The sequence below is a fragment of the Oncorhynchus mykiss genome, chromosome 21, assembly GCF_057628025.1.
Source record: "Oncorhynchus mykiss isolate SJ-2025 chromosome 21, ASM5762802v1, whole genome shotgun sequence".
Lineage (NCBI taxonomy): Eukaryota > Metazoa > Chordata > Actinopteri > Salmoniformes > Salmonidae > Oncorhynchus > Oncorhynchus mykiss.
In genome coordinates this window covers 31,722,892-31,737,815 of record NC_143042.1, presented here as the reverse complement: position 1 = coordinate 31,737,815, position 14,924 = coordinate 31,722,892, and the positions used below count along the sequence as shown (strand labels likewise).

General features: G+C 42.6%; 1 protein-coding gene and 1 pseudogene across 2 annotated transcripts in view; both read left to right on the top strand.

Moving 5' to 3' along the window:
- LOC149973044 (NLR family CARD domain-containing protein 3-like) overlaps positions 1 to 14,924 on the top strand; it is a 572,339-nt pseudogene that overhangs the window by 86,107 nt on the left and 471,308 nt on the right. Inside the window, exons 2-3 of the transcript XR_016490275.1 lie at positions 1,655 to 1,885; positions 2,999 to 3,115. The product of XR_016490275.1 is annotated as an NLR family CARD domain-containing protein 3-like (transcript). The remainder of the gene's footprint in view (positions 1 to 1,654; positions 1,886 to 2,998; positions 3,116 to 14,924) is intronic.
- LOC149973055 (NLR family CARD domain-containing protein 3-like) lies at positions 3,275 to 12,968 on the top strand. Its single transcript, XM_090214418.1, has 7 exons — positions 3,275 to 3,555; positions 3,684 to 3,912; positions 4,288 to 6,058; positions 6,341 to 6,514; positions 8,259 to 8,436; positions 8,631 to 8,676; positions 9,044 to 12,968. Exons 1-7 carry the CDS (start codon positions 3,478 to 3,480, stop codon positions 9,568 to 9,570), a joined length of 3,003 nt encoding a protein of 1,000 aa, XP_090070544.1. The 5' UTR covers positions 3,275 to 3,477; the 3' UTR covers positions 9,571 to 12,968.

Genomic DNA, 14,924 nt, shown 5'->3' with positions numbered 1-14,924 from the left:
ACACCTGCTAGTCTAACATCTGTCGTGGAGAATCGTCCCAGAAATATAACACTCTTACAAGAACTTGTGAATTCAATATACACTTTAATACAAAGTAGCAAAACTGAGCCCTTCCATGGAAGGACCCTATCACAAACATAACAGGGCCGAGCCCCTCCATGGAAGGACCCTATCACAAACATAACTGAGCCGGAGCCCCTCCATGGAAAGATCCTATCACACACTTATTAATAGCCTAGTGGTTAGAGAGTTGGACTAGTAACCGGAAAGTTGCAAGTTCAAACCTCCGAGCTGACAAGGTACAAATCTGTCGTTCTGCCCCTGAACAGGCAGTTAAACCACTGTTGAACCACCTAGGCTGGTAGGCCGTCATTGAAAAGAAGAATTTGTTCTTAACTGACTTGCCTAGCTAAAATCTAATACATTTTTTATATAGCCCTTCGTACATCAGCTGATATCTCAAAGTGCTGTACAGAAACCCAGCCTAAAACCCCAAACAGCAAGCAATGCAGGTGTAGAAGCACGGTGGCTAGGAAAAACTCCCTAGAAAGGCCAAAACCTAGGAAGAAACCTAGAGAGGAACCAGGCTATGTGGGGTGGCCAGTCCTCTTCTGGCTGTGCCGGGTGGACATTATAACAGAACATGGCCAAGATGTTGCGCAACAGCCTTTTCTAAAATTTTTGAGAGGAATGGAAGATTCGATATAGGCCGATAGTTTTACCTAAATAAAGGTAAAAAAATGAAAAATAACAGGGCCGAGCCCCTCCATGGAAAGAGTCCATATTCTCATATTACAGAGTCCTGCCTTTATAGGATTCTGTCTTTGCATAACGTATAGAGTCCCCTCCCTCTGTATGAAAACAGCTTCCCTTGACCTGTCCATTATTTTCTTCTCATCTCAGAGCTAGTTCACGCCCACTAACGCTCATGTCTGCTTTTGGTTATAATGATGGTAGAACTCCTTCGAAGTTCAAAAAATAATGCATACTTATGTTTCACCTGTTAGTAATCAGTTATCTTGTTTCCATCTTTCTTCCTGTATCCTTCTGACCATAGTACGTCCAGCTGTCATAAATATACGTATGGTCTGATGTACTCTTTCAAAAATAGAGTATAGTCTGGGTGTCATATGGTCTGATGAACTCTTTCAAACATAGAGTATAGTCTGGGTGTCGTATGGTCTGATGTACTCTTTCAAAAATAGAGTATAGTCTGGGTGTCATATGGCCTGGGTGAGATCTTCTCTTAATTAATGTGCATGTCCTTGCTACTTCAGCCTGGCAACAAGACCTATTTATATTTAATGCTTTTGCTCTCCTTAATGGTTCGCTCCTACACCACTAGGCTACCTGCCGCCCCAAAATAAGATGTAGGCCTATCAGGGGCCTATCAGGGGCTATTAGTTAGTTTTCAGGCTACCTGCCTCCCCAAAATAAGATGTAGGCCTATCAGGGGCTATTAGTTAGTTTTCTGGCCTTGTGGGCAGGTTTTGAGTAGTCATTGAGCTAGAAAAAGTAATTGAACTAAATCACCTGACTTTGGATGTGTCTGTTAGTCAATGTTTTATTTCTAAAAGATAAAAGAGAACAATTTACATTCAATAATTATATGTCACTGTGTTAACCACAACAAACATGTTGTATCTCTGTTTAGGGGTCAGTGCTCTAAAATTAGTCTCTCTGGGGAGAGAGAGGAGGGGGACCCTGCCTCTAAAATGAGTCTCTCTGGGGAGAGAGAGGAGGGACCTGCCTCTAAAAGGCATCTCTCTGGGGAGAGAGAGGAGGGGGACCCTGCCTCTAAAATGAGTCTCTCTGGGGAGAGAGAGGAGGGGGACCCTGCCTCTAAAATGAGTCTCTCTGGGGAACATGACACCAAAACTAAGAGGTGAGATGACAATGTTGTTTAAGAATGTATATTCTAAAACGTTTTTAAATCAGAAAATGTTGCTTATGTGTACATTCTATATACTGTAACTATATACTATATACTACATTCTATATACTGTAACTATATACTATATACTACATTCTATATACTGTAACTATATACTATATACTACATTCTATATACTGTAACTATATACTACATTCTATATACTGTAACTATATACTATATACTACATTCTATATACTGTAACTATATACTATATACTACATTCTATATACTGTAACTATATACTATATACTACATTCTATATACTGTAACTATATACTATATACTACATTCTATATACTGTAACTATATACTACATTCTATATACTGTAACTATATACTATATACTACATTCTATATACTGTAACTATATACTATATACTACATTCTATATACTGTAACTATATACTATATACTACATTCTATATACTGTAACTATATACTATATACTACATTCTATATACTGTAACTATATACTACATTCTATATACTGTAACTATATACTATATACTACATTCTATATACTTTAACTATATACTATATACTACATGCTATATACTGTAACTATATACTATATACTACATTCTATATACTGTAACTATATACTATATACTACATTCTATATACTGTAACTATATACTATATACTACATTCTATATACTGTAACTATATACTATATACTACATTCTATATACTGTAACTATATACTAAATACTACATTCTATATACTGTAACTATATACTACATACTACATTCTATATACTGTAACTATATACTATATACTACATTCTATATACTGTAACTGTTCTAGATGTTGTTTTGTTTTGTTTTGTTGTTGATCCATTTTTCATCAAATCAAGTCTGGCTTTTTTAAGTGAAATGTACCCACTTTAGAAGCCTTTATAAAGACTTGAAGTCATTTAATAATTTCTATAAACAATCAAATATAATTTATCAACATTTCTGAAAGTGGACACGACGTTTTGGAATGAAACTCTTCTTATATTTCCCCAACTGAGCTCAGAGTAGATGAGAGATGTAATGTTTGTCTCTGTTGTGTTGAAGACCAATCAAGCAGGAGAGACCAGCCTCCCCTGTACCCAGCTGTGTGTCCATGAAGAGTGACAAGTCTATGGAACTACCTATATTCTTTAGAGAGGGAGACTTTTCTACTGAACAAAGGTAAGAAGAACTCATGGGTCATGGTCAGTTAGTTAAACAACACTGTCTATAGTCATTTCTCCTCTCCCATTTTCCCATTTATTGTTGTTGTTTTCACAATCCATAGGCTAATCCTTATGTCCATTTTCATAGTCCTAAAACAATATTAAACACAACATTCCCTCCCTGTGTGTGTGTGTGTGTGTGTGTGTGTGTGTGTGTGTGTGTGTGTGTGTGTGTGTGTGTGTGTGTGTGTGTGTGTGTGTGTGTGTGTGTGTGTGTGTGTGTGTGTGTGTGTGTGTGTGTGTGTGTGTGTGTGTGTGTGTGTGTGTGTGTGTGTGTGTGTGTGTGTGTGTGTGTGTGTGTGTGTGTGTACTCCCTGGATGAGGAGATCAGAGTCAGAGATTCTCAGTGGTCAGTCTTCCCAGAGTCATCAAACAGACCTGGACTCCATATTCAGTGTATGTGGTCCTGTTATGTACATTTGTTTTCGTTTACCTCAAGTAAAGTTGATCTGTCAAACATTCATTAATGTGTTAATGAGAAAGCATTTGTCTCTTGCTTAACTTATTTACTTTATTTATTTCAGTTGCTTGAAGAGAATATTTTGACATTTGTGAAGAACGAGCTGAAGATGTTCAAGAGGATTCTTAGTCCAGAACTCCCAGAAGGCTTTGAGAGTCAGAAGCAGGATAAGGAAGTGGTGGATGCTGAAGATGAGAAGCAGGAGAGCAATGCCAGAGAGGGGGCTCTGAAGATCACACTGCACATCCTGAGGAAAATGAACCAGAAGGAGCTTGCTGACACACTGGAGAAATGTAAGATCTGTCTGCCTCATGTTGAATGGTGTTTTATAACATTTAAAAGCTGTAGCTAAAGTACAGCTAAAGTAGCTGTGTAACTCAATGATATTGTAGCAGCCTTAACACAACACCTAGTGACCTCATCAAGTAGCAGCAGGGATGTGTTGATTAATTTATAGAGAGAGAGAGAGAGAACATGAATAATACCATCAATAATACCAATAATAATATAATCAGTCACACCAGTCTGTAATGCATTGTGAAAACATTTACACATTTATACAGTCAGTTAAGAGAATACATTATTATAATGTACAACTTTATAACAGTCCTACAATACTGTAGACATTAAAACAGACGTAATATCAATATCCTCTGTGTTATTTCTAGATTCAGACGATCCTGCTGTGATTTGCCAACGTGAACTCAAATCTAATCTGAAGAAGAAGTTTCAATGTGTATTTGAGGGGATCGCTAAACAAGGAAACCCAACACTTCTCAATAACATCTACACAGAGCTCTACATCACAGAGGGTGGAACAGGAGAGGTCAATAATGAACATGAGCTGAGACAGATTGAGACAACAACCAGGAAACAAGCAAGACCAGAGACTGCAATTAAATGTAACGACATCTTCAAACCCTTAACAGGACAAGACAAACGAATCAGAACTGTGCTGACAAAGGGAGTCGCTGGCATTGGAAAAACAGTCTCTGTGCAGAAGTTCATTCTGGACTGGGCTGAAGGAAAAGCAAATCAGGATATCCAATTTGTATTTTCATTCCCTTTTCGGGAGCTGAATTTGATGAAAGAGGACAAACACACTTTCATTGAACTTCTCAATCACTTCTCAATGGAAATCAAACAATCAGGAATCTCCAACTACAACAAGTACAAAGTTCTGTTCATCTTTGATGGTCTGGATGAGTGCCGACTGCCCCTAGACTTCCAGAAGAACAAGATCTGTTGGGACGTCACAGAGTCAACCTCAGTGAATGTTCTGCTGACAAATCTCATCAAGGGAAATCTGCTTCCCTCTGCTCTCCTCTGGATAACTACCCGACCTGCAGCAGCCAATAAGATCCCTTCATGGTGTGTTGACCAGGTAACAGAGGTACGAGGGTTCAATGACCCACAGAAGGAGGAGTACTTCAGGAAGAGATTCAGTGATGAGGACCTGGCCAGCAGAATCATCTCACACATAAAGACATCAAGGAGCCTCCACATCATGTGCCACATTCCAGTCTTCTGTTGGATCTCTGCAACAGTCCTTGAACACATGCTGGAACATAAGAGAGAAGAGATGCCCAAGACTCTGACTGAGATGTACACACACCTTGTGGAGTTTCATACCAAACAGAAGAACGAAAAGTATCTTGGGAAAGAAGAGACAGGTCCACACTGGAATAAAGAGAGCATTCTGTCACTGGGAAAACTGGCTTTTCAACAGCTTGTGAATGGCAATCTGATTTTCTATGAAGAAGACCTGAAAGAGTCTGGCATTGATGTTAATGAAGCCTCAGTGTACTCGGGATTGTGCACACAGCTCTTTAAAGAGGAATGTGTGCTGTACCAGGACAAGGTGTACTGCTTCGTACATCTGAGCATTCAGGAGTTTCTGGCTGCTGTATATGTGTTCCTCTCATTCATCAACAACAATGAGAATCTAATGAACAAACTGCAAACAAACGACAAGCCTGAAGGTACTTTCTACAAGAGTGCTGTGGATAAAGCCTTACAAAGTGAGACGGGAAACCTGGACCTTTTCCTCCGCTTCCTTCTGGGCCTCTCACTGGAGTCCAATCAGAAGCACTTACGAGGTCTACTGACAAAGACAAGAAGCAGCTCACAGAGCCATGAAGAAACAGTCAAGTACATCAAGGAGAAGATCGGGGAGGATCTCTCTCCAGAGAGGAGCATCAATCTGTTCCACTGTCTGAATGAACTGAATGACCATTCTCTAGTGGAGGAGATCCAAAGATACCTGAGCTCAGGAAGTCTCTCAAAACCCAACCTGTCACCTGCACAGTGGTCAGCTCTGGTCTTTGTGTTGCTGACTTCAGAAAAGGAGCTGGATGTGTTTGACCTGAAGAAATACTCCAGATCAGAGGAAGGTCTTCTGAGGCTGCTGCCAGTGGTCAAAGCATCCAGAACTGCTCTGTGAGTAAATAAAAATGAAATTTATGAACTAATCATCAGGAAGAAATATTCAGTTTAGAGAAAAATATGTATTATAATATGTATAATATATTATGTAAAACATATTGAATAAATTCATTGATTTTCACATGAGTATAACAATATGACCATACAATTCTCGGAAACGGAAGATGAATCTATGTGTTGTTTGGGAGAATAAACCAAATGCATCTACCATTGTCCTTCTATACTACTCATTAAATTAACAGTGTGCTTGTGAAGTCATGATGATCTCTTTGTCAGGCTGTCAGGCTGTGGAGTCACAGAGGAAGGCTGTGCTTCTCTGGTCTCAGCTCTGGAGTCAAACCCCTCACACCTGAGAGAGCTGGATCTGAGTAACAATGACCTGAAGGATTCAGGAGTGAAGCTGCTCTCTGCTGGACTGGGGAATCCCCACTGTAAACTGGAGACTCTGAGGTCAGTATTCCTGTAGTTGGTCAACAAGTGATAACTGTTCACCAGATCCACATGTGTTTACCAGACACACATAGTCCTCACAATATGTGTTTGGACAGTGAAGCTTACAGTTTTAAATTTGGTGCTATGCTCCAGCATTTTGAACTGTGTGTCCATTGTGATTTTTGGATTTGAGATACAATGTTTCAATGTCATAAGTTTAGTAGGTGGTCCCATATTCCTTGCCTGCAGTGATTACATCAAGCTTGTGATGCTACTAACTTGTTGAATGTATTTCCAGTTTGTCTTGGTTGTGTTTTAGATGTTTTCCTAATAGAAACTGAATGGTGAATAATGTCCTGTCATTTTGGAGTCACTTCACTTGTATTGTCAGTAGGAATAGAAGATGTTTCTGAACACTTCTACATTCATGTGGATGCTACTATGATGATGAATAATCAGGAATGAATCGAGAATAATGATGAATGAGAAAGTTACAGAGGCACAAATATTATTGGTAATGGTGAGAGGTTAGCATGTTTTGTTGTAGCCTCTGTTATTGGTAATGGTGAGAGGTTAGCATGTTTTGTTGTAGCCTCTGTTATTGGTAATGGTGAGAGGTTAGCATGTTTTGTTGTAGCATCTGTTACTGGTAATGGTGAGAGGTTAGCATGTTTTGTTGTAGCCTCTGTTATTGGTAATGGTGAGAGGTTAGCATGTTTTGTTGTAGCCTCTGTTATTGGTAATGGTGAGAGGTTAGCATGTTTTGTTGTAGCCTCTGTTATTGGTAATGGTGAGAGGTTAGCATGTTTTGTTGTATCCTCTGTTATTGGTAATGGTGAGAGGTTAGCATGTTTTCTTGTAGCCTCTGTTATTGGTAATGGTGAGAGGTTAGCATGTTTTGTTGTAGTCTCTGTTATTGGTAATGGTGAGAGGTTAGCATGTTTTGTTGTAGCCTCTGTTATTGGTAATGGTGAGAGGTTAGCATGCTTTGTTATAGCCTCTGTAACTTTCTCAATCATTATTATTCATGATTCTTTCATGATTTTTCTTAATCATGGCATCATCAGGATTAATTTATTATTGTTTAGAAACATGTTATCTACTCTCTTAGACAGAAAAGTACTCCACGCATCATCCACCATTTTATTATTGGGCAAAACAACCAAAAACACAACCAAAACAAACTGCAAATGCAACCAACGAGTTTATGACAAAAAACTAATTTTTGACTATTTTAATACACTATGAGTGAATTGTTCAGAATACTTAAGACTTCTTCAAATGGGGAGACTGGAAACATAATTTGTTTTCATTTTTAATAGTGAAACACATATGTCTTAAAATACCCTCAAATTAAAGGTGACATTATATACTGTCACCTCAAATGAAATATTTGATCTGAAATCCAAAATGTTGGAGTATAGAGACACATTTAAAATGTTAGCTTCACTGTCTAAATAGATATGGTGTGGACTGTATACTCAATACAATCTAAATCTAATTCCTCACTGTCTGTCTTCTGACTGATACTGCTTTTTAAACTGGTATGGTCAGTCTACTATAATATTTGTACTATACATGTTTCTATCTGCAGGCAATACTTTGATCATTTGTCATTTTTAATGAATATACACTATTTTACGAATAGATATGGAAGGTTTCAGGACACTGATATATCTGAATATGTTGAAAAAATATACTGCCACTATTTTCACCACCAAAGAATAGCAGTGTGATTTTAATATGATTTGACTCTTTGCAGGCTGTCAGGCTGTCTAGTCACAGAGGAAGGCTGTGCTTCTCTGGTCTCAGCTCTGAGGTCAAACCCCTCACACCTGAGAGAGCTGAACCTGAGCTACAATCACCCAGGAGACTCAGGAGTCAGACTGCTCTCTGATAGACTGGAGGATCCAAACTGCAGACTGGAGAAACTCAAGTATGTAGACGGTTTATGTCAATGTTCATATCAGACATGTTTGACTTTCAGGCTAGATAAGACAAACGTTATTACCACTGCTTGGACAAAGTTATATGCTGTGTGTGTGTGTGTGTGTGTGTGTGTGTGTGTGTGTGTGTGTGTGTGTGTGTGTGTGTGTGTGTGTGTGTGTGTGTGTGTGTGTGTGTGTGAGTTCAGGTGGAACATGGTGGAGAGAACACAATGAAACCTGGGCATAGAAAATGTGAGTGTTGACTGCTGTGAAGAATATGACTAAGAATAAGTCTTAATTCAAGTTAAGTCAAAGACCACCATCATTACTTACTTGGTCATATTAAATATCAGCTGTAGTTCTACAGAAGCAGAAATCAGGGACACCAAATTTTACAAAGAGTTGATTTGACGATGTGTGTGTGTGTGTGATTAATGGGAATAAGTGTGTTTTATTTCACCATACACTATAACATATGATCATTCAACAAGTCTCAAGTTACCTACTTCTCATTTTGATACCTAGAAACATCTACATTAAATTAATTAGTGAAAAGTGAGTTAACATTCTAATGTGAATGATGATGATTTCTAATATTGTGTCTGGTTTCATCCATCAGATGTCTGCTATCTCACACTGGACCTAAACACAGTAAACAGACTTCTCTCTCTGTCTGAGGAGAACATAAAGGTGACATGTAGGACAGAGGAGCAGCCGTATCCTGATCACCCAGAGAGATTTGAGGACTGTGAACAGGTGCTGTGTAGAGAGGGTCTGACTGGGCGCTGTTACTGGGAGGCAGAGTTGAGTGGGGGAGGGGCTGTTATAGGAGTGACATATAAAGGAATCAGCAGGAGAGGAAGGGTTAAAGACTGTGTGATTGGATACAACGACAAGTCCTGGAGTCTGTTCTGCTATGACAACAGTTACATTGCCAGGCACAATAATAATCCTACTACCATAGACGTCCCCTCCTCCAGCTCCCACAGAGTAGGAGTGTATCTGGACTGGCCAGCCGGCACTCTGTCCTTCTATAGAGCCTCCTCTGACACACTGACCCACCTGATCACATTCACCTCCACATTCACTGAGCCCCTCTATCCAGGGTTTGGGGTTTGGGATGATGGCGACTCAGTGTCCCTGTAAATAATTACCTGAGATACACACACACACACACACACACACACTCTGGACACACACACACACACACACACACACAAACACACAGGAAAAAAAAACACACGCACACTTGACAGACACACACTGGACACAGACACACACGCTGGACACACGCACACACACACACAAACACATTGACACACACACTGGACACACACACACACACACACACACACACTGGACACACAAACAAACACTGGACACACACACACTGGAAACAGACACACACGCTGGACACACACACACACACAGACACGCTAGACACACACACACACACTGGACACACATACACAAACATGCTGGACACACACACACACTGGACACACATACACACACACATACACACACTAGACACACACACAAACATGCTGGACACACACACGCTGGACACACACACACACGCTGGACACACACACACACACTGGACACACACACAAACACATGCTGGACACACACACACACACACGCTACACACACACACACACACACTGGACAAAAACACACACACCGGACACACACACACACACTGGACAAACACACACACACTGGACACACACACACTGGACACACATACACACGCTGGACACACACACACGCTAGACACACACACACACGCTGGACACACACACACACACTGGACACACACACACACACTGGACACACACGCACACACGCTAGACACACACACACGCTAGACACATACACACACACTGGACACACACATACACTGGACTCACACACACACACACACACACTGGACACACACACACACACACTGGACTCACACACACACACTGGACTAACACACACACACACACACGCTCACACTGGACTGACACACACACTGGACTCACACACACACACACACACACACACACTGGCCAAACACACACACACACACACACACACACACACACACACACACACTGGACACACACACACACACTGGACACACACACACACACACTGGACAAACACACATTGGACTCACAAACACACGCACACACACACTGGACACACACACGCTGGACACACACAAACACTGGACACACACACACACACACACACACACATACACACGCTAGACCCACACACACGCTGGACACACACACACACACACTGGACACACACACACACTCTGGACACACACATACACACACTGGACACACACACACACACGCTGGATACACACACACACTGGACACACAAACACACACTGGACACACAAACACACGCTGGACACACACACACACACTGGAAACACACACACACACACACTGGACACACACACACACGCTGGACACACACACACACACTGGACACACACACATACACTGGACACACACACGTACACACTCTGGACACAAACACACTGGACACACACACACACACTGGACACACACACATACACACGCTGGACATACACACACACGCTGGACACACATACACACGCTGGATACACATACACACGCTGGACACACACACACACACTGGACACACACACACACGCTTTACACACACACACACACATTGGACACACACATACGCTAGACACACACACACACACTGGACTCACACACACACACAGACTGCACTCACACACTCACACACACACTGGACACACACACTGGACTCACACACATACACACTGGACACACACACACACACACACACACACACAAGCTGCACACACACACACACTGGACACACACACACACACACACACACACACACTGGACAAAGACACACACACGCTGGACACACACACACACGATGGACACACACACACACACACACACACATACACCCGCTAGACACACACACACACACACACACTGGACAAGACACACACACGCTGGGCACACACACACACTGGACACAGACACACACACGCTGGAAACACACACACACACTGGACACACACACACACACTGGACACACACACGAACACACTTGACACATACACACACACGCTAGACACACACACACACACTGGACACACACTGTACTCACACAAACACACACACACACACACTCACACTGGACAACCACACACACACGCTCACACTGGACAACCACACACACACACACACACACACACACACACACACACTGGACAAACAGACACACACCCACTGGACACACACACACACACACACACTGGACACACACACACACTGGACAAACACACACACACACCCACTGGACACACACTCACACTGGACTCACACACACACACACACACACACACACTGGACAAACACACACACACACGCACACACTGGACACAAACACACACACTGGACAAAGACACACACACGCTGGACACACACACACACGATGGACACACACACACACACACACACATACATGCTAGACACACACACACACACACTGGACAAGACACACACACGCTGGGCACACACACACACACTGGACACAGACACACACACGCTGGACACACACACACACACTGGACACAGACACACACACGCTGGAAACACACACACACACTGGACACACACACACACACTAGACACATACACACACACACACACGTTAGACACACACACACACACTGGACACACACTGTACTCACACACACACACACACACTGGGCACACACACTGGACTCACACACATTGGACTCACAAACACACACACACACACAAACACACGCTCACACTGGACAACCACACACACACACACACACACACACTGGACAAACACACACACACACACACACACCCACTGGACACACACACCCACTGGACACACACTCACACTGGACTCACACACACACTTGACTCACACACACACTGGACTCACACACACACACACACACTGGACAAACACACACACACACACACACACACACACACACACACACACACACACACTGGATTCACACACACACACACACACTGGACAAACACACACACACTGGACACACACACACACTGGACAAACACACACACACACACACACACTGGACACACACACACACTGGACAAACACACACTGGACTCTCTCTCTCACACACACACACACACACACACACACACACACACACACACACACACACACACACACACACACACACACACACACACACACACACTGGACTCACAGACACACATACACTCACACTGGACTCACAAACACCCACACACTGGACAAACAAAAACACACACACACCTGCTGGTCACACACTGGACACACACACACACAAATGCACGTCTTCCTATAGTTGTGACCTTGACCTTTGTTGTCTTTTATGTTGCAAAACAAATTGTATAATTATATATGGACCTACGCTCCATAGTTGTACAAGTATATATTGTACTTTTCATAATAAAACATAATTGAAAAAAAGAAAGGCTTGTTAAAACAATTTAGTTATAGATTTTACATCTGTCTGGTTGACATTAACTGAAATACAAAACATTTAAATATATGGAATTGAATTAATCAAATTATATAATTTGTACAACAGAGAGTTGTGATGCAGGGTCACTAAAGCAACGTAGTGTTGTGATGCAGGGTCTCTATAGCAACAGAGTGTTGTGATGCAGGGTCACTCTTCTCTCTGCTCTCTCACTCTCTGCTCTCTCTCTCTGCTCTCTGTTCTCCGCTCCCTCACTCCCTTTGCTCTCTCTGCTCTCTGCTCTGCTGCTCTCTCTTTTCTCTGCTCTCTCTGCTCTCTCTCTGCTCTCTGCTCTCTCTCTTTGCTTTCTGCTCTCTCTCCTCTCTCTGTGCTCTCTGCTCTCTCCCTCTCAGCCTGCTCTCTGCTCGCTCTCTCTCTATGATCCCTGTCTTTCTGCTCTCTGCCCTCTCTTCTCTCTGTTCTCTGGTCTCTCTCTCCCTCTGTTCTCTGCTTTCTCTCTCCCTCTGCTCTCTCTTATCTCTCTTTTCTCTGTTCTCTGCACTCTCTGCTCTCTCTCTCTGCTTTATCTCTCTGCCCTCGCTGTTCTTTTTCACTCTCTGCTCTCTCTGCTGTCTCTCTCTGCTCTCTCTGCCCTCTGCTCTCTCTCTCTGCTCTCTGCTCTCTCTCTTTGCTTTCTGCTCTCTCTCCTCTCTCTCTGTTCTCTGCTCTCTCACTCCCTATGCTCTCTCTCTCTCTCTGCTTTATCTCTCTGCCCTCGCTGTTCTCTTTCACTCTGCTCTCTCTGCTCTCTCTCTGCTCTCTGCTATCTCTCTTTGCTTTCTGCTCTCTCTCCTCTCTCTGTGCTCTCTGCTCTCTCCCTCTCAGCCTGCTCTCTGCTCGCTCTCTCTCTATGCTCCCAGTCTTTCTGCTCTCTGCCCTCTCTTCTCTCTGTTCTCTGGTCTCTCTCTCCCTCTGTTCTCTGCTTTCTCTCTCCCTCTGCTCTCGCTTATCTCTGTTCTCTGCTCTCTCACTCCCTCTGTTCCCTCTGCTCTCTCTTTTCTCTGTTCTCTGTACACTCTGCTCTCTGCTCTGCTCTCTCGGCTCCCTCTCTCTCTGCTCTCTCTCTCCCTCTGTTCTCTGCTCTCTCTCTCCCTCTGCTCTCTCTGCTCTCTTCTCTCTGTTCTCTGCTCTCTCACTCCCTCTGCTCTCTCTGTTCTCTCTTTTCTCTGTTCTCTGCACTCTCTGCTCTGCTCTCTCTGCTCTCTGCTCTCTCTCCCTCTCTGCTCTCTCTCTCTCTTTCTCCCTCTGCTCTCTCTTCTCTGTTCTATGCTCTCTCACTCCCTATGCTCTCTCTGCTCTCTCTCTCTGCTTTATCTCTCTGCCCTCGCTGTTCTTTTTCACTCTGCTCTCTCTGCTCTCTCTGCTGTCTCTCTCTGCTCTCTCTGCCCTCTCTCTCTCCCTCTCTCTCTCTCTGCTCTCTCTGCTCTCTCTCTCTCTAGGCTACATGATACCTACAGTCAGTGTCCAGACTTCAGTTCAAATTATAATAGACTACATGAGGCCTACAGTCAGTGTCCAGACTTCAGTTAATATTATAATAGACCACATGAGGTCTACAGTCAGTGTCCAGACTTCAGTTAATATTATAATAGACTACATGATACCTACAGTCAGTGTCCAGACTTCAGTTAATATTATAATAGAATACATGATACCTACAGTCAGTGTCCAGACTTCATTTAATATTATAATAGACTACAGTCAGTGTCCAGACTTCAGTTAATAATATAATAGACTACATGAGGCCTACAGTCAGTGGCCAGACTTCAGTTAATATTATACTAAACTACAGTCAGTGTCCAGACTTCAGTTAATATTATAATAGACTATATGTGGTGAGACCTACAGTCAGTGTCCAGACTTCAGTTAATATTATAAAAGACTACAGTCAGTG

Bases quoted from the DNA above. Each gene is read 5' to 3' on its own strand.
- LOC149973055 (XM_090214418.1), top strand. From the start codon at position 3,478: ATGAGGAGATCAGAGTCAGAGATTCTCAGTGGTCAGTCTTCCCAGAGT. The intron at 6,059-6,340 runs GTGAGTAAATAA...TCTCTTTGTCAG, and splicing joins AAAGCATCCAGAACTGCTCT to GCTGTCAGGCTGTGGAGTCA. The intron at 6,515-8,258 runs GTCAGTATTCCT...GACTCTTTGCAG, and splicing joins TGTAAACTGGAGACTCTGAG to GCTGTCAGGCTGTCTAGTCA.